Raw genomic sequence first — 25,567 nt, 5'->3', positions numbered from 1 at the left:
GTGTTCGAAAAGTTCCCAGTTGGTGCGGGAAAAACAGTCCTGCAGCTGAGAAAGAGCGTCCTCGAGCCAAGTTTTTATTATCTTTATTTGTGGCCTTGTTCGCCTACGGAGTGGAGTGTATGCTGGGGTGAGGGCTAGACAGAGGTGATCTGATCCAGCTAGGTGAGGGAGGGAAGTGGCTTTGTAAGCATGTTTGATGTTAGAATAAACATGGTCAAGAGTTTTGTCTCCTCTAGTGTGACATTTTACGTATTGAATAAACTTAGGATGGACAGCCTTTAAACACACTTTGTTGAAGTCACCAGCGACAATAAAGACTCCATCAGGGTGGTCAAGCTGCTGTTTGTTTACAGCCGTTAGCGGGAGGTTTAGTGCCGTGTAAACGTTCGCATCCGGTGGTATGTAGATCGCCGTTACTATGACGACCGTTAGCTCTCTCGGTAAATAATAGGGCCTACATCGTATTGCCAATAGCTCTAAATCCGGGGAGCAGTGAGTGTCAATGATCCTACTGTCGCAACACCATTCATTGTGTATAAACAGGCAAAGTCCCCCTCCTTTGCTTTTGCCTGTTAATTCTTTTGAACGATCGTTTCGAAAAAGCGTTCGGCTAGCTAGCGATATCGCAGCGTCGAGAATTTGCGGGTGTAGCCACGTTTCCGTGATAAGAATAATGTTACAGTTCCTAACAAAGCTGTTGGTAGCAATTCGAAGCAAGCTGAAGTTCCAAATCATCCATTTTGTGGGTGATGGATCTGGCGTTGGTCAAGAAGATACTCGGAAGCGGTGCTCTGGGATGTTGTTTTCTTAGCTTAGCAGCCAGGCTCGCCTGGCATCCACACTTTTGCTTTCTTTCCCTTCGCCACCTCCGTCGGACTCTGAGTGGGCTGACTATCCACGGAGATCCCGGTGGTCTCGAGATGTCCTCGGGGTTATTGTAGGTCTGTTGGTAATCTGTTGTGATGGATATATCACATCTCCTCCCGAGTGTAATTAAATCCTGGCGACTGTAGAAAAAGTTTGCCTCGCAGATGTTAGTAAATAACGATAAGATTGAGAAAACAAAACACCAAACTGGAGAGTATTCAGCCGCTGCACCCGTGCGTGCCGCCATCTTGGATCCAAACGAACATTTCCCATAGAAATGAACTAAAAATAAATACATTTGTTCCAACCCTCTGAAAAAACAGGATATTGGATTGTAAAAACATTTTTATTTGTTCTAATTTGCCATCTATTAACAAAGTAACAAATAACTAGTGGTTTAATAGTACTGAAATGTGTTTAATAGTATACTAAAATTAGACGGATTTTACGGAGGGGAGAGAGAGACGCAGAGAGAGAGAGGGGGTAACGCGTTCGTAACCTAACATAAACACATTTTAATGAACTTGGATAACGATGCAGACACTCAAAAAATAGTTTAATCTAACCTTACACTAAACGTAATCCTAATTTTGTTTTAAATTTTGATACCATTCTTCTCCCGGGTTGGCTCTATTTGCCCCGCCTCCACCCTGACTTTCAGATGCAACCTATCGAGGATTGTTTGCGTTTGTATTCCCTTCAAAATATTCCGAAAATGATGCACACAAATGTCCTCACAATAGGATAACGCACGACCACTTGCCAACGAGAAGTAGTATGTACGCCATTTGCACTGAAAAAATGCAACACTCTGCCCAGTGCTCGCAGAGACATTAAACGAGGGAGTTGCGACCAGAAAGACATTACATGAGGGAGTTGCGGGGAGAGAGACAGTGCCCATGATGTTCTTATGAGCAGCCTCTCGCGTCCGCTGTCTGCTCGTATATCAAAATTTGTCTCGTATCTAAAGATAAATATTTGCTCAAAATGTTATTCGTATCTCAAATTGCTCGTAAGTCGGGGCACTCGTATGTCAAGGTACCATTGTACTACTATTACTACTATTTCTACTATTACAATTATTCTAACTATTATTATTACCATCATCATCGCCATCATCACCATCATCACCATCATCACCACCATCACCACCATAACCACCATCATCATCAACATCATCAATACTGAGAAACCTCGCTACTTCGCGCTTCGGTTATTGCTGTTTCACTACATCGCAGATTTTTTTCTAGTTTTTTTTCTAATTTAAAAAAAAAATCACTCATTCATTCATCTTCAATACCGCCTCTTCGAAAGAGTTGCGGGGGTTGCTGGAGCCTAATCCAGCTGTCTTTGGGCGAAAGGAAGACTGCATCATAGACTGGTCGCCAGTCAGTCGTAGGGAACACAGAGAGATAAACGACCATACACACTCCCAATCATACCGCCACCTGCGAGAATCGAGCACTTGTCTGCCCGCAACGAAGTCAAGCGAGTGAACCTCTACACCACGAGGCGGCTTATTTATTTATTTTATTTATTTAAGTCCATAAAAATGTGAAAATCCCACCTGAAACTTGCAAGCGGAAGCAATTCCCCTGTCTTACGCTTGCAACTATTACTCAGCACTGGAAAAATATATATATTGATATATTTTCGCAGGGGGGTCCGACCCCCAATTAACCGTGATAATCGAGATATTACTGTATACCTAATCATGTATAAATCATTGATGCTTTAGTGGTTAATTTCGCCTGTCTTCAATACAGGGAGCGTGGGAAACCACGATGACTGTGGGCATGAATTCAGTGGTGACCTGTTTAGGGTGTAGTCCGCCTTTCGACCCTGGTGTTCAAGATGAGTGAAATAATCGTGTCATGTTTTGAGTTGGGTTATTTTCACATTTCTTCTTTAGTCTGTCTTGTCCTTTTGATTATCTATTGTCTTACCTGTTTTTGCTTTCCCCATGTGTCTCAGCCTCTTGTGTCACCTACTCACCTACCTGCTCCTTATGTCTTGTCCTTGTGGCTCTAAGTTTCCTTTGTTTTCTTTGGGTTTACATATGTATTTTTGGGCCCCCTGACCTTGTTTGCACTTTGTTTTTTGTTTTTTTTTGTCAGTGATTAAAAATTTTGAGCAATTAGTACCACCCTGCCTGGCATCCGTTTCCCTGCATTTGGACTATCCTCTTTTCTCGACTGCCAGCCTGAGCAACGTGTTATTGTTTTTTTTTTTTTTTTTTTAAATAACTGAAAAAATAACAGAATACCCTAGAAAATCATGAGATGAAGATTTGGAATCTTTTTTTCAAAATGTGTATGAGATAAAAAATTACGTACACAGGCCAGAAGAAGGAAGATGCGTTCACTCCTTGTTTGAGAGCTGTGATCCAAATCTAAGAGACAAAGAATACAATTTGGGTCTTAACTGTAACTCAATTGAGCTGATGGAGGTAACACTCGTGGATTCGATAGATTATGACAAGTATATAGCTAAACAATACTCACTGGTTGCCCTCCCCACCAACGGTGATTAAGTTTCTCCTGGCTTCTCAGGGTGAACGTGGCATCAAAGACAGGGTCATACATTGAGTTACCAACGATACCATGAGACTCTGGATAGAGACCCTAAAAGCACAAAAAATGTTTACTCCTTAACTTTTTATTTTCCCCAAAATTATTTGGACCAGGTGAACGCTGGAAGCAATCGAATCCTGGGTGGGGCGCAACAGAAAATAACTGAGAAGCACTACGTCCACTTGGGGTCAATCGTAAAAATCTAAACTAAAAAGAGAAAAATATGTGGTTTGCAAATGAATCATCTCTTAAAAAAAAAGAAAAAAAAATGATTTTGTAAAAAATGATCGTTCAAAAAATGAATGAATTTAGTTTTACAAGTACAAAATGATCAACGCGGCTACAAGTGGACTCTTACAGCTCTGATTGCATTGATTCAATTTTAGATTTGCTTGCGAAGTGAAGTGTGTTCTCTTTCAGTGAAGTATAGTAGAAATGGAGGGAAGTGTGAAGAGTTTCAAATTAAGTGCACATACACTATTTTGCATATTGGGGTGATGTTGAAATCTAATCAAGATTTAGTTTGATTAATTGTTTTCTGTTTTTAAAAGTAGTAAGTGTGTGGTTTAACTTGGCATACTTATTGTTTTCAATAATTTGCTTATAAAATGAAATACAGTTTTTGCGAGCAGGTTACTGGTAAATGACAAAATGAGTATTCACCAAGAGGTCTCAGTGGTGATGGCTGAAGATTGACGAGTGTGGTTTGGCTTTAAGAGGTGATAGAGTAATCCCTCAATTATCGCAGATAATGTAGAACAGATATGGCCACGATAATCGAAAAATCGCCAAGTGTGAACCTACTTCGCGATTTTTCGCATTTCTAACTACCACAATACATGCTCTACATGCTTTTTGCGCCACTTAAACAAGATCCAAAAAGTGTATCTTTATTGAATATTACAACTATAAACATACCAAAAGACTCTAATGCAGGGGTCTCAAACTTGCGGCCCGCGGGCCAACTGCGGCCCTCGGGACGATAATTTGCGGCCCCCGTCTTAATATGAAAGATTAATGTTCGTGCGGCCCGCAAAATTGATATGAATGACACTTGTGTTCGTAGCAATGTTCCCTCTAAGCTGCACGCGTGCGCAATTGCGCACTACTCTCGTCTTCTCTGCGCAGTAGCAATCATATGGCGCGCAGTGAAAAAAAAAAAAAAAATTTTTTTTTTTTTTTTTTTTTTTACCCCTTTCCCCATGATGGCGCCGTTTAAGTGGCAGCCAGTGGCAGTAGCTCTGTCCACTCATGTTTTTCGTGTTTTACAGCATGTTTTACATGAAAAATTAGAGGGAACATTGACATGCACCTGCTTGTGGCAGGTGTGATACTGGTGTGCCCATAGCGAGCAATGATGATGTCGTGACCGGATGATTCGCCTAAAGACGTTTCGCCGACGGACGTTTGACAGACGGACAGGTCGTACTAGTATTTGTTAGTTTAATGATTAAATACAAATACTAGTATTTGTATTTAATAATTAAACGCTGTTTTCAGCTGGATTTGACCGAATTTGAGAGCATTTTGAGCCGTTTGGCGAATGGACGTCTATAGACGTTTTTTTGCCTCCATCGCGATATCATCCAGTATTTGTATTTAATCATTAAATGCTGTTTTAGGATGGATTTGACCCGATTGCTGTCATTTTACGGCTCGGTTCTGCTACATCTGCCTGCCCAAGAGTGCTTATTCCCGGACTGCCATGCCCGCCCAAGAGTGCTTATTCCCGGGCTGCCATTGATGGTAGACGAACATTGATTTTTACTATAATTTGGACAACACCGGCGGCGGGCCGGATTAAAAATCCTAACGGGCCGTATATGGCCCGCGGGCCGAGGTTGAAAAACTTGTACACACACGATCCGGCGGGGCGAGCGCGCGAATCCCGTTTCGGCGAAACCTCCGTTCGGCCGAATGAACGTTCGGTGGAACGTCCATTCGGCGACCTGCCCGTCTGTCAAACGTCCGTCGGCGAAACGTCTTCAGGCGAATCCTCCGAGTACCGATGATGTCGCTCATACTGGTACTAAGTGCGCTCAGGTTGGTTGTCTTTCTGCTCAGACCAACAAAAAATTAGAGGGAACTTTGGTTCGGAGCTGAATGAACCAATCACGGTGAGGTATACGGCTCTGGAGGGCGGGACATCGGCCGGGCTGTCCAGTGCCTCGCTCACTCACTCATTCATTCCTCCAATCAGCTGGGCGGAGGAGAAGCCGTGAGGCCGATCACTCCGCTCGGCGCGCACACTCCTCCGCTGCTCTCAGCATAGAACTGAATGAGGCGCTATGATCCGTGATCCAGCCTGTGTCAGTGTCTGTAGCCATCTCCGCGATTGAAACGGAGAGCGAAAGTGCACATGCGCCACAAACCCGCGCGACTGAATGTGAAAGATCAACCCGAGACTCATTCCAAGTGGAAAAACATATTACAGAGCCCCAGAGATGTCTCTTTCAAAGCCTGCCGTGAAAAGAAAGGTCGGTGATGAGCACAGACAGTTTCAAGAAAAGTGGGGAGTGCAATATTTCTTTGTTGAACACAGGGGCACCCCGACGTGTCTCATTTACACTGAAAAAGTTGCGGTGCACAAGGAATACAATTTGAACCGTAATTGTACTACGAGACATGCTGAGGAGTACGAAAAATACCAGGGAGATGAGAGAGCCAACCAGGTTGCCAGTCTTAAAACACGTCTTCTGAGGCAACAGGATTTCTTCAAGAAGGCTACCAAAGACAGTAATGCAGCAGTCAAAGCTAGCTACGCCGTTTGTGAGTTGATTGATCCTGTGCTAAGTGATCCCAAATGGCTCATGGACTTGGCTTTTCTTGTTGATATCACACATGAGCTTAATGTACTGAACAAGAAGCTACAAGGCCAGGGGCAACTTGTCAGTGCTGCCTATGACAACGTGAGAGCATTCTGCACTAAACTTGTGTTATGGAAAGCCCAGCTCTCTCAGACAAACCTTTGCCATTTCCCAGCATGCAAGGCTCTCGTGGATGCAGGCACACCATTCAGTGGTGAGAAGTATGTTGAGGCCATTTCGAAGCTACAGGAGGAATTTGATCACAGATTTGCAGACTTCAAGACACACAAAGCTACATTTCAAATTTTTGCGGACCCCTTCTCCTTTGATGTGCAAGATGCCCCTCCTGAGCTTCAAATGGAGCTCATTGACCTGCAGTGCAACTCTGCACTCAAAGCCAAGTTCAGGGAGGTGAGTGGAGAAGCAGACAAGCTTGGGCAATTTTTGAGAGAGTTGACCCCCAGCTTCCCTGAACTTTCCCGAAGGTTCAAGCGGACCATGTGCCTTTTTGGGAGCACATACTTGTGTGAGAAGCTCTTCTCCACCTTGAACTTCAATAAGTCCAAGTACAGGTCCAGACTTACTGATGAGCATCTTCAAGCTCTACTGAGGGTCTCCACTGCTTCCTCCCTCAAGCCAAATGTGACTATGTGAGAAGAAGCGCTGCCAGGTCTCTAGCAGCAAGGAGTAGGCAAAAGAAGCCGTGTTCAGAATATTTCATGTTCAATGTTCCATTCAAGTTCAGAAAGTTAAAGGTTAAAGAGCTGTTAATACAGACATTTGAAACGGAATTAAAATAATTCATTTTCTCTACTTAGCCAGCCAGTGTATATCTACTGTATGCTCATTAGTATTATTTGGTTTTGTATTACTGATTGATTTATTTTTTATTCATCCTTAAGTTAATTTATTTAATTCATTATTTTTTGTTAAAAAATAAAGATATTTGATAACGTTGGAATGTTTTATCAGTGCTTTTCTTGTGGAAATCCTGATGCGGCCCAGTCTCACCCAGACTCGGCCTCTAGCGGCCCCCAGGTAAATTGAGTTCGAGACCCCTGCTCTAATGTATTAATATCTACCATATTTTCAGACCTATAAAACACACCATCTGATAGGGCGCAGTCTTAGTTGCGGGGATATTTTGTTTTTTTGTCAATACATAGGGCGCTTCATCGGAAAAGGCACTAGCATGACTAGGCTAGCATATGTTATGGTAGCCACTAGCGTATGTTATGCTAGCCGCTAAAATATGTTAGGCTAGCCGCTAGCGTGTTTTTATTAAGAAAGCACGGGCCAAACTAAGTTTGATAGTGCTTTATTTAGGTAAAAGGTACACGAGTTAAGTCTATATCTAATATGATGTTTCTTTGAGTATTGAGAGTGTTTTTGAGGGTTAAAAGCACTGTGAGCACACGGAAGTCAAATGCCTTGCCACTCCCCTGGGATGTTTTGAATGGATTTACCGTAATGCTTGGAATGCGCGGGGAGGCTATTTTTAGGGTGAACGTCCGCTGGGTTGATCGCAATAAGTAGTGTACCGGCATGAAATAAAAAACAGTCTCTCAAGTGGTCAGAGCCATAAGAAAATTGAATTTAGTGCACAAACAAGGCACACCAACCGTTTGGGCGCGTCGACCATTTTAGAGAAAATTTTAGACATTTAAGTGCGTCCTATAGGTGTGAAAATACGGTAATTATAATCTATACATAAAAAAATTGTAAATACTTTAAATGCTGTACTCAGTGAAAATAGTCTTCCATTTGAAACAGTCCAAAAATCAGGATGTTTGTAATTTAAAAAAAACAGGTTGATGATTATATAATTAAAAAAACAGATTGATGATTGTATAATCCCCCCCAAAAACAGGTTGATGATTGTATAATCCCCCCAAAAACAGGTTGATGATTCTTTAATCCCCCCAAAAATTGGTTGATGATTGTATAATCCACCCCCCTTTCGTATATCTTGGTGCGCTTCAATTGTTTACGCCTTTCCCAACTCGATACGAAATGAGAACTCCTCTTTTTTGGCATAATTGGTGAAAATGACGGTGCAAACGTATGTAAAGTATGCAAAAAGGAATGTATAATATATACAGATGCAGGACTATGCCTTTTAGGACAAAGTAAGGGAAAAATGACGGTCAATTTCGAATGAAAGGCTGACGAATTTTACCTATTTAAGCAATGTTTGGGTGTTATTTTTGGTAAAACATTGTAAACCAAAGTGAAAATATGACGAAAATGAAAACTCAATTGTGTGAAAACTCACACAATAGCGGTGCTGTTGCGTAGTTCATGCACCTAACTTCAAGCAGAAATTAGGTTTCCAGGTGCACATAAATCACGCTTTATAAGGATTAAAGAATAGATAAAGCGTGATTTATGGATGAGTGGATGTTTCATAACTTCCGTCACGACAGAAAAAAAAGTGTTCCGGGAGCACCTGGAAACTCGCTGGCGGAAATTCTTCCAAAAATGACGTTGGTAAATGACGTGGAAAGGCGTCGTACCTTAGAACTAAATTGGGTCAGCGCAGCCAGCGCCGAGTCTTCCCGTAACGAAAGGGGAAAAAAAGTTTTTCGGGGAGCACCGGTAAACTCGCTGGCGGAAATTCTTCCAAAAATGACGTTTGTAAATAAAGTGGAAAGGCCTCCGACATTACGACCAATCGGCCACGCGGTGCGTTTAGAGGCACCTCATGTAAAAACAACGATTCATACATCAACTCTACTTTTCCGCTTTAACAAATAAAAGTTGAGTTTACACACTTAGAGAAGGTTAAGAAATTCAATCACTCGTCTATTAGGATCTGACAGCCGTTTCTGGCCACCATAAAAAAAAATCAATTCTCTACGTTGCACCGTTTGGACAAACGTGGCGAGAGAATCATAACACACACACACCCCTTAGACACGCTTTATAAGGATTATAGATAATTGGCCGCATCGTCTTGCTTAATTTTTTCGTGACGTCATCGTGTCATCGTCCTCAACCTGCAGTTTTTGAAGGGAACTACACAGTCACCTCTAGAGCCAGACCTTGTTGATGTGTTGGAATTTTTTTGTATAAAATCTTGCAGTAGAGGAGTAGCTTTGTGATGGAAGATTTTGTACACAAAGGTGGCATCTGCGGTACTCGGACGTTTGGTCCCCGGACGTTTGGTCGACCGGACGTTTGGTCGACCGGACGTTTGGTCGACCGGACGTTTGGTCGACCGGACGTTTGGTCGACCGGACGTTTGGTCGACCGGACGTTTGGTCGACCGGACGTTTGGTCGACCGGACGTTTGGTCGACCGGACGTTTGGTCGACCGGACGTTTGGTCGACCGGACGTTTGGTCGACCGGACGTTTGGTCGACCGGACGTTTGGTCGACCGGACGTTTGGTCGACCGGACGTTTGGTCGACCGGACGTTTGGTCGACCGGACGTTTGGTCGACCGGACGTTTGGTCGACCGGACGTTTGGTCGACCGGACGTTTGGTCGACCGGACGTTTGGTCGACCGGACGTTTGGTCGACCGGACGTTTGGTCGACCGGACGTTTGGTCGACCGGACGTTTGGTCGACCGGACGTTTGGTCGACCGGACGTTTGGTCGACCGGACGTTTGGTCGACCGGACGTTTGGTCGACCGGACGTTTGGTCGACCGGACGTTTGGTCGACCGGACGTTTGGTCGACCGGACGTTTGGTCGACCGGACGTTTGGTCGACCGGACGTTTGGTCGACCGGACGTTTGGTCGACCGGACGTTTGGTCGACCGGACGTTTGGTCGACCGGACGTTTGGTCGACCGGACGTTTGGTCGACCGGACGTTTGGTCGACCGGACGTTTGGTCGACCGGACGTTTGGTCGACCGGACGTTTGGTCGACCGGACGTTTGGTCGACCGGACGTTTGGTCGACCGGACGTTTGGTCGACCGGACGTTTGGTCGACCGGACGTTTGGTCGACCGGACGTTTGGTCGACCGGACGTTTGGTCGACCGGACGTTTGGTCGACCGGACGTTTGGTAGAACGGACGTTTGGTCGCCGGGTTCGCGAGTCCCACGGTTTGAGTCACGAGACTTTCATTTGTTTAACCCTAACCCTATTCACTCAATGTTAAATAATAGTCATTAAATCCCTATTCACCCAATGTTAAAATCTATCAATTACAAGCGAACCCGTTCTACCAAACGTCCGGTCGACCAAACGTCCGGGGACCAAACGTCCGGTCACGGGCATCTGCATATTTAACAGTATTGTCCCTGTTCAGGCATTTTTAATTCATTCATTTAAGACACCCGGTCAAACAAGTCCTTTCCCCGTGTTTGTCCTTTCAGAGACTCCATTGTCAATAACTCCTCCGTTTTTTCAAGTGTCGTTGATATCTCGGATAAAAATGAGGAGCTGAGCAGTGTTTTAAGAATACAATGTTAATGACTGACGTTTTGTTTAAAATGCTCTTGATATCTTCATCTATTAGTTCCACACGGCGAGTCACTGTCCTCCGTGATAAACTGATTTTCTCATATTTGTCTTTGGTCTCCGGGCACAAAATACCTGCTGTCTCCACCAAACATTCTTTTAAAAACTCACCCTCAGACAGTTATGTTTTAAAATATAACTACTTTAAATACTGTACTAAGAAAATACTTCCTCTCCACTAGATATAAATCCAAAAGACAAAGTAAATGGGAGTTTTAGTCCAAGTCTTTTGTCTTCTTGTGCCCATGAGTCCATTGACCGCGATATCCGAGGGATCACTGTACTCGCCTGAAAAAACACTATTGACTGTTATAAATGAATCTGGCGAATGGGCTTTGTGTTTGCTTTTAAAGCATGAGGACGGTCGAACTTGTTGAGTAAGGCTGACTTCTCCATGAAGCCAGCCAGCAGCATCCCTTTATATGCGATCCGTGGGAAGCATGGTATTTTCAGTTTGTTTTGAATAAAAATGTCCGGCATCTTCTTCCCAAAAACTTGTCGCTGCCCGTTCGGCCGACGCCAGGGGGCACGGGCCACTGAAGCCCTGGCCGATGCCGCAGAAGCTCCGGCCGACGCCGCGGGTACGAGCCTCCGAAGCTCCGGGCAACGCCGCGGCCACGGGCCGACGAAGCCCCGGCCAACGGCGCGGGTAGCGGCTGCCAGAGCCCCGGAGGACGGTGCGGGTAGGGTCCGCTGAAGCTCCGGACGACGCCGGGGGCACGGGCCGCCGAAGTCATGGCCGATGCCGCAGAAGCTCTGGACGACGCCGCGGGCACGAGCCGCCGAAGCTCCGGCCGACGCCACAGGCTGACGAAGCCCCGGCCAATGCCGGGGGCACGTGTCATTGTTTATCTTCAACCTACACAAGGGACTAAAGATGGAAATTAGCCCTTGGCTACAATCTTACATATTTACATAAATATGTTCGTTGATATGTGCTGTCCCTTATTAAATAAATCAAATTCAAAATCAAACTTTTATGACAACTTGCAATCTTTGATGCATATACTTTTGAGTGACATCTTTGCAGGTCAGAGCCTTGCTATGGACCATATTCTTTGGCACTAAATAAAAAAACTGCATTATCACCTTGTTCATTGGAGATATGGGACTCATCACTGAATATAACCTTAATCTAGTTGTTCACAGTCCACCATTGCTTCTCCTTAACCCATTGCAGTCTTGCTGATTTCTGTTTAAGCTTGAATGATTGTTTCTGAGGGTTTTTATTTCATATTATTATACATTTATTGCAACAAAGTATAAGCCTGGCCCCTTGCTTTAAGAGAATGCTTTGTCTCCATTAGTTATGCGCAGATTATTATCATCATACTATCTTGCAATGAAGTATTTATAGTTTTGCTCCTGAAAGCTTTGTTTACACCAGGGGTCACCAAACTACGGCCCGCGGGCCGGATACGGCCCGCCGGCACATTTGGACCGGCCCTCTGAACAATACCAGAGACGCTATCGGAATTTTTTTTTATTTATTTTTTTTTTTGAATTTTTTTTTTTTTGGGGGGGGGGGATGCGGCCCGCCGGCACATTTGGACCGGCCCTCTGAACAATACCAGAGACGCTATCGGATTTTTTTTTCCTATTTGGCCTTGAAGACTGGGACATTTTAATCTTGTGTTTGGTTCATTGCACCCCTGCTGAGCCCACAAATCATCCCAGTGAAGCGGGGCTTCGCATTGCTTCTTTGGTGACACGCGCGGGGAGAGTGTTTCCCTTTGATGCATGCGGGCACGTCCACCGTTGCATGCACGAGCAGTGTTACCGAGACATCTGGACGATCGCAGGTGAGGGCGGAGCCCTGGGACCATCGCGGACTATTCAAGCATATTAAAACTGCAACCTGTTTGAGAACGGAATAATGGCGAAAAAGTTAGGTGAGAGAAAAATTGATTCAGAATGCAGGATATTTAACCTGGAGTGGACAAACGATTATTTTTTTGTTCAATGCAAAGAAAAGGCTGTTTGTCTCATTTGTCAAGAGACGGTGGCGGTATTCAAAGAATACAATCTTTGCCGACACTATGAATCCCGTCGCAAAGACAAGTACGATAGATTGCAAGGCCAAATACGAGCAGACAAACTCTCAAAGCGAAAAAGTGGACTACTATCTCAGCAGAACCAGGCATCCGTTCGGGCCAGCTTTTGGGTTGCTAATTGATAGCAAGCAGCGGTAAACCTTTCACTGACGGAGAGTTTGTTAAGAAATGTATGGATACTGTCGCGGAGGAGGTGTGTCCCGAGAAGAAAGATGCATTTAATGCCGTAAGTCTGTCGGTGAGTACAATGACCAGACGCGTTGAAGAAATCGGGAGTAATGTATATGCCCAGCTGCAGCAGAAGACGAAATAATTTGACTTTTTTTCATTAGCACTGGATGAAAGCACGGACGTGCAAGACACAGCGCAACTGCTCATTTTTATTCGTGGAGTTAGCGCAAACTTTGAGATTTGCGAGGATCTGGCAGCCCTCCAAAGTCTCAAAGGGACTACAACGGGAGAGGATATTTTTGACAAAGTGTGCCAAACCATGGAGAAGTTGCACCTGGACTGGTCAAAGCTAGCTAGCATCACGACTGACGGGGCTCCTAGCATGGTGGCCGAAACTCGCGGTCTAATAATGGGACGCATGAACCGGGAGTTGGAAAAAAGGGGTCTCACCGCCCCGCTACGAGTCCACTGCCAAATTCACCAGCAAGCACTGTGCTGCAAAATGTTGACGTGGGATTCTGTAATGACGGTTGTGGTGTCGTGCATAAACTTCAGAGCAAAGGGAGAAGATTGTGCATGGCACAACAGAAAGTTAATGTTCCATGGCTTTTTCTGTTACAAACTGACACCGGCCCCCCATCAGAGAAGGGAAAAGTTATGTGGCCCTCACAAGAAAAAGTTTGGGGACCCCTGGTTTACACAAAGAGGAGCCAAAATGCCTCGAGTACTGGGGCACCGGCCCTGAGCACTGCACCTGTGGTTTCCTAACGCTTCAGTCCTCATCTCTATAGACCAGGGGTCTCGAACTCAATTTACCTGGGGGCCGCTAGAGGCCGAGTCTGGGTGAGACTGGGCCGCATCAGGATTTCCACAAGAAAAGCACTGATAAAACATTCCAACGTTATCAAATATCTTTATTTTTTAACAAAAAATAATGAATTAAATAAATTAACTTAAGGATGAATAAAAAATAAATCAATCAGTAATACAAAACCAAATAATACTAATGAGCATACAGTAGATATACACTGGCTGGCTAAGTAGAGAAAATGAATTATTTTAATTCCGTTTCAAATGTCTGTATTAACAGCTCTTTAACCTTTAACTTTCTGAACTTGAATGGAACATTGAACATGAAATATTCTGAACACGGCTTCTTTTGCCTACTCCTTGCTGCTAGAGACCTGGCAGCGCTTCTTCTCACATAGTCACATTTGGCTTGAGGGAGGAAGCAGTGGAGACCCTCAGTAGAGCTTGAAGATGCTCATCAGTAAGTCTGGACCTGTACTTGGACTTATTGAAGTTCAAGGTGGAGAAGAGCTTCTCACACAAGTATGTGCTCCCAAAAAGGCACATGGTCCGCTTGAACCTTCGGGAAAGTTCAGGGAAGCTGGGGGTCAACTCTCTCAAAAATTGCCCAAGCTTGTCTGCTTCTCCACTCACCTCCCTGAACTTGGCTTTGAGTGCAGAGTTGCACTGCAGGTCAATGAGCTCCATTTGAAGCTCAGGAGGGGCATCTTGCACATCAAAGGAGAAGGGGTCCGCAAAAATTTGAAATGTAGCTTTGTGTGTCTTGAAGTCTGCAAATCTGTGATCAAATTCCTCCTGTAGCTTCGAAATGGCCTCAACATACTTCTCACCACTGAATGGTGTGCCTGCATCCACGAGAGCCTTGCATGCTGGGAAATGGCAAAGGTTTGTCTGAGAGAGCTGGGCTTTCCATAACACAAGTTTAGTGCAGAATGCTCTCACGTTGTCATAGGCAGCACTGACAAGTTGCCCCTGGCCTTGTAGCTTCTTGTTCAGTACATTAAGCTCATGTGTGATATCAACAAGAAAAGCCAAGTCCATGAGCCATTTGGGATCACTTAGCACAGGATCAATCAACTCACAAACGGCGTAGCTAGCTTTGACTGCTGCATTACTGTCTTTGGTAGCCTTCTTGAAGAAATCCTGTTGCCTCAGAAGACGTGTTTTAAGACTGGCAACCTGGTTGGCTCTCTCATCTCCCTGGTATTTTTCGTACTCCTCAGCATGTCTCGTAGTACAATTACGGTTCAAATTGTATTCCTTGTGCACCGCAACTTTTTCAGTGTAAATGAGACACGTCGGGGTGCCCCTGTGTTCAACAAAGAAATATTGCACTCCCCACTTTTCTTGAAACTGTCTGTGCTCATCACCGACCTTTCTTTTCACGGCAGGCTTTGAAAGAGACATCTCTGGGGCTCTGTAATATGTTTTTCCACTTGGAATGAGTCTCGGGTTGATCTTTCACATTCAGTCGCGCGGGTTTGTGGCGCATGTGCACTTTCGCTCTCCGTTTCAATCGCGGAGATGGCTACAGACACTGACACAGGCTGGATCACGGATCATAGCGCCTCATTCAGTTCTATGCTGAGAGCAGCGGAGGAGTGTGCGCGCCGAGCGGAGTGATCGGCCTCACGGCTTCTCCTCCGCCCAGCTGATTGGAGGAATGAATGAGTGAGTGAGCGAGGCACTGGACAGCCCGGCCGATGTCCCGCCCTCCAGAGCCGTATACCTCACCGTGATTGGTTCATTCAGCTCCGAACCAAAGTTCCCTCTAATTTTTTGTTGGTCTGAGCAGAAAGACAACCAACCTGAGCGCACTTAGTACCAGTATGAGCGACATCATCGGTACTCGGAGGATTCGCCTGAAGACGTTTCGCCGACGGACGTTTGACAGACGGGCAGGTCGCCGAATGGACGTTCCACCGAACGTTCATTCGGCCGAACGGAGGTTTCGCCGAAACGGGATTCGCGCGCTCGCCCCGCCGGATCGTGTGTGTACAAGTTTTTCAACCTCGGCCCGCGGGCCATATACGGCCCGTTAGGATTTTTAATCCGGCCCGCCGCCGGTGTTGTCCAAATTATAGTAAAAATCAATGTTCGTCTACCATCAATGGCAGCCCGGGAATAAGCACTCTTGGGCGGGCATGGCAGTCCGGGAATAAGCACTCTTGGGCAGGCAGATGTAGCAGAACCGAGCCGTAAAATGACAGCAATCGGGTCAAATCCATCCTAAAACAGCATTTAATGATTAAATACAAATACTGGATGATATCGCGATGGAGGCAAAAAAACGTCTATAGACGTCCATTCGCCAAACGGCTCAAAATGCTCTCAAATTCGGTCAAATCCAGCTGAAAACAGCGTTTAATTATTAAATACAAATACTAGTATTTGTATTTAATCATTAAACTAACAAATACTAGTACGACCTGTCCGTCTGTCAAACGTCCGTCGGCGAAACGTCTTTAGGCGAATCATCCGGTCACGACATCATCATTGCTCGCTATGGGCACACCAGTATCACACCTGCCACAAGCAGGTGCATGTCAATGTTCCCTCTAATTTTTCATGTAAAACATGCTGTAAAACACGAAAAACATGAGTGGACAGAGCTACTGCCACTGGCTGCCACTTAAACGGCGCCATCATGGGGAAAGGGGTAAAAAAAAAAAAAAAAAAAAAAAATTTTTTTTTTTTTTTTTCACTGCGCGCCATATGATTGCTACTGCGCAGAGAAGACGAGAGTAGTGCGCAATTGCGCACGCGTGCAGCTTAGAGGGAACATTGCTACGAACACAAGTGTCATTCATATCAATTTTGCGGGCCGCACGAACATTAATCTTTCATATTAAGACGGGGGCCGCAAATTATCGTCCCGAGGGCCGCAGTTGGCCCGCGGGCCGCAAGTTTGAGACCCCTGCTATAGACTCTATACGACGTATGTGTACGTCCACAATACTCTATAGTATAGAGTATTGTGGACGTACACATGTACTAGGCTCAACTCACATGCACGCACAGAGATAAACACACCCAGACGTCTGTCTCACTTGCATTTTCCACCCCTCCGTTTAGAGTTGAGACGTCCTTATAATCAGGGCCACAGGGTGTAATGAAGCAACAGAACATACGTGTAACGTCAGAACGGAGCTGTGAAGCTGTCTCAGAGGTCGTTCTCCTTGCAAGTAAAAATTCCAGAAGACTGTATTTTCCTCTTTGTGCGTGAATTTGGGAATGTCTAATGGCAAACCTGGCACTTTCTGTTTCACTTTCCTGTATGAAGATCCAATTTCCTTTAGAAAATGTTGCACAGTTCTGTCACATAGATACACTCCAGCTTCCTCCCATTACTTCTTCATTTGTCTTGTTTTACAATTTTTCTTTTCAAGATTTATGGCCTTGAGATGTTTGTCCTGGTACTAAGATGTCTTCCATGGTCTACCAGTACGCTTGACTTGAAAAACCATCCCATGCTGTTTGTACAGGGGCCAGATCTTCAATACAGGTGACTGTGAACAGCGCACATCTTTGGTAAATATACATGTATACATGTAGAATTATCTTCTTCAAGACATTTCAATGTCCTGTCTCTGGTCTCAGGACGCATGATTCTTGCCAAGCCACTTGATCCATCAACCCTCCTCCACTATTTTTAAGAGGTGAGTGATGTCTGGTTGAGCAAAAATATTGTCCTTAGCTATAAATATGCTATATATGGCACCAAAACGTGAGCAAATTTATTGTTGCTCCTTGAACGCAAAATTCAAAACAAAACTATTTTATCAATCCAAACCTTTCTGTTTTGTCATTTCTTCCAGTGACAATTGTTTTACATAAAACTTATTTGACAACCCAACAGGTTTTTATTCATTTGTTGTTTTATTGACAAGTTCCTGTTTTATTATTCAATTATTGGTAGATGTAGTAAAGAATGTTATTGTAGGTATACACAAGATGACCAGTGTGGACGACAAACACAATTAAGAAACCAAACCACTGGTAAATGCAATGTAGGAAAGGGAAAAAAATAAATTTTGTATGCTTAAAATTACTTTGCTAATTGAGAATGTATTTATTCATGTCACAATTTTGGAGACATTGACTTGGTTGTTCTACGTCATTCAGTAACTCAGATCCTCCCTGCTTTTTGGAATTTGCATGTAGATTCAAAATGTAAAATCTGCAATTTATTGCCAATCTGTACAAAGTTTTTAACAGAGTAATTTACAGTCAGTTTGGATACACCTCCACCAGTTACATTTCTGGATTAAATTAATAATTCAAGACGATCGATAGGTATTTATTATAAGATTAGTGTAGTGAATTGATGTTGACAGCCTGACATCTCTAGTTATTCCCTATACAATCAGGGTCAATCATGTTCCTGCAGATGTTAGGGGTTGTGGACGGCAATGTACAATGTACAAAGTTAACTTAAATCAAAAACTGTATACCGTTGCCAGTGAGTAGAGGTTGGGGAAGGTTTTAGTGGGATACATAGGTCGCATAAAAGGTGCATGGGTTCCACATCTTCCTGTGAAAGAAAGTGCCATGATTAATGTATTATTACCAAGATTTAAATACCAATTTACATAAATACATTTTTCCTAAATAATCCATCATAGTGTATGATGCTTCTGTACTAAAGCACAACAAATGCAGGAATGTTCTGCTTGATTTGTTGTCTTTTGGTACTTTTGGAAAAAAAATCGTCTATTTCGTCATCTATTAACAAAGTTCGTGGGGACTTCATCCACGGCAACGCACTCGTAACCGAAAAAACAAATTTAAATTAACTTGGATAAATATATACAGACACACTCAAACATACGTTTAATGTAACTTTACACAAAACTGAATTCTAATTTTGTTTTATTTTTTTTGTTCTCCGGGTTGACTCTACCCGGACATTCAGCGGGAGTTTTTAAAACGAACGCATCAAGAGTTGTTTGTTTTTGCCTTCCCTTCAAAATATTTCGAAAATGACGCGCACAAATGTCCTCACAATACGATAACGCGCCACCACTCACCAGCTTGTCAGGGTGCCTCTTTTCTACAAAATCAGAAAACTCTTGCCACTTTGCTAGCATGTCTTTGATATCCTTTGTAGCCAGGCGCCCTCCCTCGTCCACCTACTCCTCGCTACTGAGTTACGGCAACACCTCCAAATGTTCACTCTCCTGGAGCTCGATTAAATCCTGTGTCATCAGTTCTTCGTGGTGCTCGGCGATTAGATCAGTCACATCTGCCTCGTTAACCTCCAGCCCCAAGGAATTTCCAAGTGACACGATATCATCCATGACAACGAGCAAGCTCTGTGACACGGGAAAATGCAAGCTCCGCCCAGTGCTCGTAGATATCTGTTATACACGAAAGAGATGCGGCAAAAAGGCAGTGCGCTACAATGATAAACAGACTCATGTCATGGCCACCTGGCTTTCTCGCATCTCGATTTTTTTCTCGTATCTAGAGCTAATCATTTGCTCGAAATTTTCCTCGTGTCTCGAGCATTTCGTAGGTAGAGCTTCTCGTATGTAGAGGTACCACTGTATACCGTAATTACTCGAATATAACGCACACTCGAAAATAACACGCAGGTAATTTTGGGCCAAAAAAATCTGGAAAAACGCAGTACTCGAATATAGTGCGCACCTAAAATTTCCCGCTGACGAAAATCAGAAATCTTACCTTTTTTTCTTCGTTTCACGATTGTTTTATTCAAACAAATTTATTCATTAGAATCCTTCAAATGAAGAGTTCCTCTCTCTCTTTGTCTGTCCTCTCATACATCTCTTCGTTGAGAATCCTATCAACGTCCACGCTTCCTTCATCCACTTCCTCTTCCTCCCACAACACATCATCCGATTGGCTTTACGAGATGACGTAAAATCCGTGCGTCAAAGTGAGTTTGACAATGCTTTTTTCGATCGAAAATTTGTAATTTATTTTAGTTATTGATTATAACACTGAACTGAGAGAGGGTGAACTGAGACGGGTACGAGGCTAGAGGGGGGCAGTGGTGGTCTCGGCTTTACGAGATGACGTAAAATCCGTGCGTCGGCTTCACGAGATGACGTAAAATCCGTGCGTCGGCTCTACGAGATGACGTAAAATCCGTGCGTCAAAGTGAGTTTGACAATGCTTTTTTCGATCGAAAATTTGTAATTTATTTTATTCAATTCAATTTCAATTCAATTTATTTGGCAAGAAAAAGCACCAGGCTAAGGGCCATGTAACAAGACAAAAAAAAAAAAAAAAATAGTTTTTGATTATAACACGCACCCCCAACTATTGGAATTAATTATATAGCAAAAATCTGCGTGTTATATTCGAGTAATTACGGTAATCATTTTATCAGTATTGTGAAAGTTATGTTTAAATTCTTCACACCAGTTGAATTAAAAGACCAACATATAGAACCAATCATTGCGCTATTTTTAGAGGTTGAAGTGGACATGTAATATTTCCATATCCATTTTAAAATAATTGACTGCTGTTTACAGATGTCAATCTGCCTTACATTTTAATTCCAAATATCAACACACGCACACCACCGGCGATAATCTGACTTTCAGTGATTAAGAATTATGTTTCGTGAATTCTAGGAATATAAATGTTAACAATTGCGATTAAGCAATTAGCTGTTAAGGCAGGTATAGACATGAAATCTATTTTAATTGGAATGTTTTGCAATTAATGATCATGTTCCTGGAAATCAATTGGATGTCTATCACTGTCATTGGCAGCCAAAATACAGTGGTGCCTCTACTTATGAATGCTTCTAAACACGAAATTTTCAGGTAACGAGACAAAACATTTTCATATGCAAATGACTGTTCCAATATACAAAACAAGATCCAATTTACGAAATCCCCCATAGCATATTCAAATGTTCTGTGTCCGTTATTTTATTTTGAAATAGGCCTGTGTCCTGCTTGACACACTTGATTTTTCATTGGAACCTCACAACAACAACTTTCTTTTGACTGCCGTTTGTCCTCGCAGAGTTCTTTATTTAAAATAATTGGCGCAAATAAAATTAATAAGCGGGCCCTATTATCCATCAAGGAAAAACAGAAGATAAAAAAGTGATGTGCGGTTGACTGATATTGCAAGGCAATACAGGCCAGACATAACCCACATTCTAGCATTGCTATGCATTGAAGCAGAAGGAAACATTAAAAGCAGTGAATTCTTGGAATGCCCTCTCTGTATTGAATGTAGTAAATGGAGACTGTTTTTCCTTTGGTGTTCTATGGAATGCTAAGTTCTTTTGAATTCCTAATTTGAAGTTGTTTAGATGTGTTTATCTGCATATGTTCGTGTGCTAACATTAGCTTTCTCCTTACACTGCACTGTACGCCTGCATGTATAGAAAATGTTTTTTCATGCTTGTTATTAATTTTAATGCATTAATAAATAATTTTCTCTAATTGTTTTTGTTTCGCACATCTTTCATACCTTGGGACACTTTGATCACTTTTAAAGAATTTATTGGTAGTTGTTTTGAGAACTAAATAAGATAATTTACAGAATTTTCTGCTCTACTAATGAAAAGTTGAAGTTACAAAATAAGTTCTGGAACAAATTAAATTCGTGAGTAGAGGTATGGCAATAATTAATTGTTGCATTAACATTAAAACATTTAACAAGTGTAGGAAGGGAGATGAGCTGATTTCGTCTTCACCACAACGGACCGGAGGCGTGTCAGAGTCTGCATCACTGCAGACACAATTGATGAGGTCTTCAAACTATTAGGCCCCCACCGATTCACAACATTCCGTGTTGAGGTCAGCAGCACCCTATCTCTACTATAAAGTCATTCTCCATGGCCTCACCAAACTCCTCCCAGAGGTTGTTCTCGGTTTTTGCCTGGGAGGCGACCAGAGCTGCGTGCCGCTTGGCCACCTGGTACCTGTCAGTTGCCTCCGGAGTCCCATTGGCCAAGGACTCCTTTTTCAGCCTGACACCATCCCTTATCTCTGGTGTCCACCAGCGGGTTCTGGGGTTGCCGCCACGACAGCAGCCGACCACCTTGCGGCCGCAGCTCCGGTCTGCCGCCTCAGCAATAGAAGTGTGGAACATGGTCCAGTCGGACTCAATGTCCCCAGCCTCTTCCCGGACATGACAGAAGCTCTTTCGGAGGTGGGAATTGAAACTCCTTCTGACAAGGGACTCCGCCAGGCGTTCCCAGCAGACCCTCACGAAATGTTTGGGTCTCCCGGGCCGCACAGGCATCTGCCCCCACCAACTCACAACCAGGTGGTGATTGTTTGACATCTCCGCCCCTCTCTTAACCCGAGGGTTCAAGACATGCGGCCGCAGGTCCGATGAGACAACCAGGAAGTCGATCATCGAACTGTAGTCTAGGATGTGCTGTTGCCAATTGCAAATATTGACACCCTTATTTATGCTTGAACATGGTGTTCATTATTGTCAATCCACGACGAGCGCAGAAATCCAACAATAGAACACCACTCAGGTTTCGATAAGGGGAGCTGTTCTTCCCAATCGCTCTCTTCCAGGTGTCACTGTCATTGCCCACGTGAGCTTTGAAGTCCCCCAGCAGAACAAGGGAGTCCACCGAAGGAGCACTCTCCAGCACCCGCTCCAAGGACTCGAAAAACGTTGTGGGTACTCTGAACTGTTGTTTGGTGCATACGCACAAAAAACAGTTAGGGGGAAATAAGTATTTCATCAACCACCAATTGTGCAAGTTATCCTACTTGAAAAGATTAAAGACGCATGTAATTGTCAACATGGGTAAACCTCAATCATGAGAGACAGAATGTGGAAAAAAACAGAAAATCACATTGATGACATGATTTTTAAAGAATTTATTTGCAAATCATGGCGGAAAATAAGTATTTGGTCAATACCAAAAGTTCATCTCAATACTTTGTTATGTACCCTTTTTTGGCAATAAGGGAAGGCCAAATGTTTTCTGTAACTTTTCACAGGCTTTTCACACACTGTTGCTGGTTTTGACCCATTCGTCCATGCAGATCTCCTCTAGAGCAGTGATGTTTTGAGGCTGTCGTTGGGCAACATGGACTTTCAACTCCCTCCTCAGATTTTCTATGGGGTTGAGGTCTGGAGACTGGCTATGTCACTTCAGCACCTTGAAATGCTTCTTACGAAGCCACTCCTTTGTTGCCCTGTCTGTGTTTGGGATCATTGTAATGCTGAAGGACCCAGCCAAGTCTCATCTTCAATGTCCTTGCTGATGGAAGGAGATTTTCCCTCAAAATCTCTCGATACATGGCCCCATTCATTCTTTCCTTTACACAGATAGGTCATCCTGGTCCCTTTGCAGAAAAACAGGCCCAAAGCATTATGTTTCCACCTCCATGCTTCACAGTGAGTATGCAGTATGGTGTTCTTTGGATGCAATTCAGTATTCTTTCTCCTCCAAACACGAGAACCTGTGTTTTTACCAAAAAGTTCTATTTTGGTTTCATTTGACCATAGCATATTCTCCCAGTCCTCTTCTGCATTATCCAAATGCTCTCTAGCAAACCGCAGACGGACCTGGATGTGTACTGGCTTCAGCAGGTTGACACATCTGGCAGTGCAGGATTTGAGTCCCTGGCAGCGCATTGTGTTACTGATAGTAGCCTTTGTTACTGTGGTCCCAGCTCTCTTTAGGTCATTCTCGTGTGGTTCTGGGATTTTTGCTCACCGTTCTTGTTATCATTTTGACACCATGGGGTGAGAATTTGCATGGAGCTCGATTGAGGGAGATTATCAGTGGTCTTATATATTTTCCATTTTCTAATAATTGCTCCCACAGTTGATTTCTTTACACCAAGCGTTTTACCTATTGCAGATTCAGTCCTCCCAACCTGGTGCAGGTCTCCAATTTTGTCTCTGGTGTCCTTCGACAGCTCTTTGGTCTTGGCCATAGTGGAGTTTAGAGTGTGAGAGACTGAGGTTGTGGACAGGTGTTTTTATAGCGATAATGAGTTAAAACAGATACTATTAATACAGATAACGAGTGGAGACCTCGTTAGACCTCGTTAGAAGAAGCCAGAAATCTTGCTTGTTTGTAGGTGAGCAAATACTTATTTTCCACTCTAATTTGGAAATAAATTCTATAAAAATCAAACTGTCATTTCTGTTCTTTTTTTCCCACATTCTGTCTCTCATGGTTGAGGTTTACCTATGTTGACAATTACAGGCCTCTCTAATCTTTTCAAGTAGGAGAACTTGCACAATTGGTGGTTGACTAAATACTTATTTGCCCAACTGTATCTTAATAATTTTAATGGCTTAATAGATAATTTTCATATCTTTTCCCCCTTTCCCTTTTTTTCCTGTTTAGCGCATACGCGTGCACTCACTCACTTACTTGGCTATAAATAATTAGTTTGAGTTTGAGTTATTCAATAAAGGGACAGTACATATTAATGAACATATACATATTCATGTTAATACTAAAATATATGTAAATATGTAAGATTATACAGAAGGCTAATTTCCAGCTATAGTCCCTTGTGCAGGTAAAAGATAAACAATGAGACATACACACACACTCACAAGTAGCACAGTTCTAGGCAGCGTTGTGATCACAATTTTGTTCGTCTTACAGCCAGGCTTCAAGATGATTGGCGATGAGGTTCAGAGAAGAGATTTCATGTATTTGATATTGAGTTCCAGGTATCTGAGGAACGAAGAAGGTGCTTTGACTAAATGCACTCTTTCTGAAGGGAAATACTTTCACCTCTAGAGCCCGCCCTTGAATATCTGCTAGAATTTTCACAAATTCTTGTAGTGGAAGAGGAGCTTTGTGATGGAAGATTTTGTAAACTAAGGTGTCATCAGCATATTTCACAGTATACTCCCAGTTCAGGCATTGGTTTTGTTTGAATGCGACTACAGCTCAGCCTTTAACACCATAAGATCGGTCATTCCTATGCCAAAATTGGCCAACCTGGGGCTCCCATTTTCCACATGCTCCTGGACATCTCTGCTGATCTCATTTGGGTGGCAAACACCACAGCACTCGTCAAGAAGGCGCAGCAGAGGTTACAGTTCCTGAGAATACTCAGGAAGGAGCAACTAAACACAAACCAGCTGGTGAGCTTCTACCGGTCTCTCTTTGAGAGCATGCTGACCTACGCTGTGTCAGTGTGTAACTCAAGCTGCACAGAAGACGACAGGTAAAGACGATCAACACAACCCAAAAGATCATCAACTGCCCCCTAACTACCCTGTCCAGGATCTACAAATCCCGGTGCCTTAGAAGGGCAGAGAGCATCATAAAAGACAATACACATCCCAACTTCCATCACTTCAACCTGCTGCCCTCTGGAAGGTACTACAGAGCCATAAGAGCCAAGACAAGCAGAATCAAGGACAGTTTCTTCCAGAGAGCTGTCACCATATTCAACTGGAGTTCTGCACCTAGGACCTAATCAAGACTTAATGCTAGCCATTTTAGTCACTTTGTACCAGTTACCTATGTTGAGTACTACTTATACTACTTATTTATTATGTTGATCACTTATTTCTCTATTCCTATTTATTGATTATTTACTTATCATTACTATATATTGATTATCTATGTTTGTTTGTTGTTGAGTCCACAGACTCAGCGAGTGGTGGGCTCTCAACAACTTAGCACTGAACGTTTCCAAAACCATGGAACTCATCCTGTACTTCAGACGGAACGAGGCAGCTCTGCTCTGCTTATATAGCTTGGACTACTTATTTATTCATTTAAAAAAAGATTATTTATTTGTCTGATTGTTTGTTGTTCTTATTTGTGCACTAAAAGGTGAAAGCTTTAAATCCCATTATACTTTATAAT

The 25,567-nt window shown here is 43.4% G+C and overlaps 1 protein-coding gene across 31 annotated transcripts in view; it reads right to left on the bottom strand.

Moving 5' to 3' along the window:
- The window catches only part of enpp2 (ectonucleotide pyrophosphatase/phosphodiesterase 2), a 360,090-nt gene that overhangs the window by 230,969 nt on the left and 103,554 nt on the right, over positions 1–25,567 (bottom strand). For 27 of the 31 annotated variants that reach the window (XR_013300101.1, XR_013300100.1, XR_013300099.1 and 24 more), the window contains 3 exons: positions 18,210–18,289; positions 3,372–3,491; positions 3,204–3,259 (listed from right to left, as the gene is read on the bottom strand). Coding sequence is in view for 22 of the 31 variants with exons in the window: in XM_077599517.1 (XP_077455643.1) it covers positions 3,204–3,259; positions 3,372–3,491; positions 18,210–18,289 (256 nt within the window). In the remaining 9 variants the exon portion in view is untranslated. Of the gene's footprint in view, positions 1–3,203; positions 3,260–3,371; positions 3,492–18,209; positions 18,290–18,785; positions 22,523–24,294; positions 24,419–25,567 lie in introns of those variants that run through there. The other 4 variants (XM_077599536.1, XM_077599537.1, XM_077599533.1 and 1 more) reach the window with 3 other exon arrangements.

This window comes from Stigmatopora argus, chromosome 4 (assembly GCF_051989625.1).
Source record: "Stigmatopora argus isolate UIUO_Sarg chromosome 4, RoL_Sarg_1.0, whole genome shotgun sequence".
In the NCBI taxonomy this organism is placed as follows: Eukaryota; Metazoa; Chordata; class Actinopteri; order Syngnathiformes; family Syngnathidae; genus Stigmatopora; species Stigmatopora argus.
Note: the sequence above shows the minus strand (reverse complement) of the source record. Positions and strands in the feature narration are given on the sequence as shown.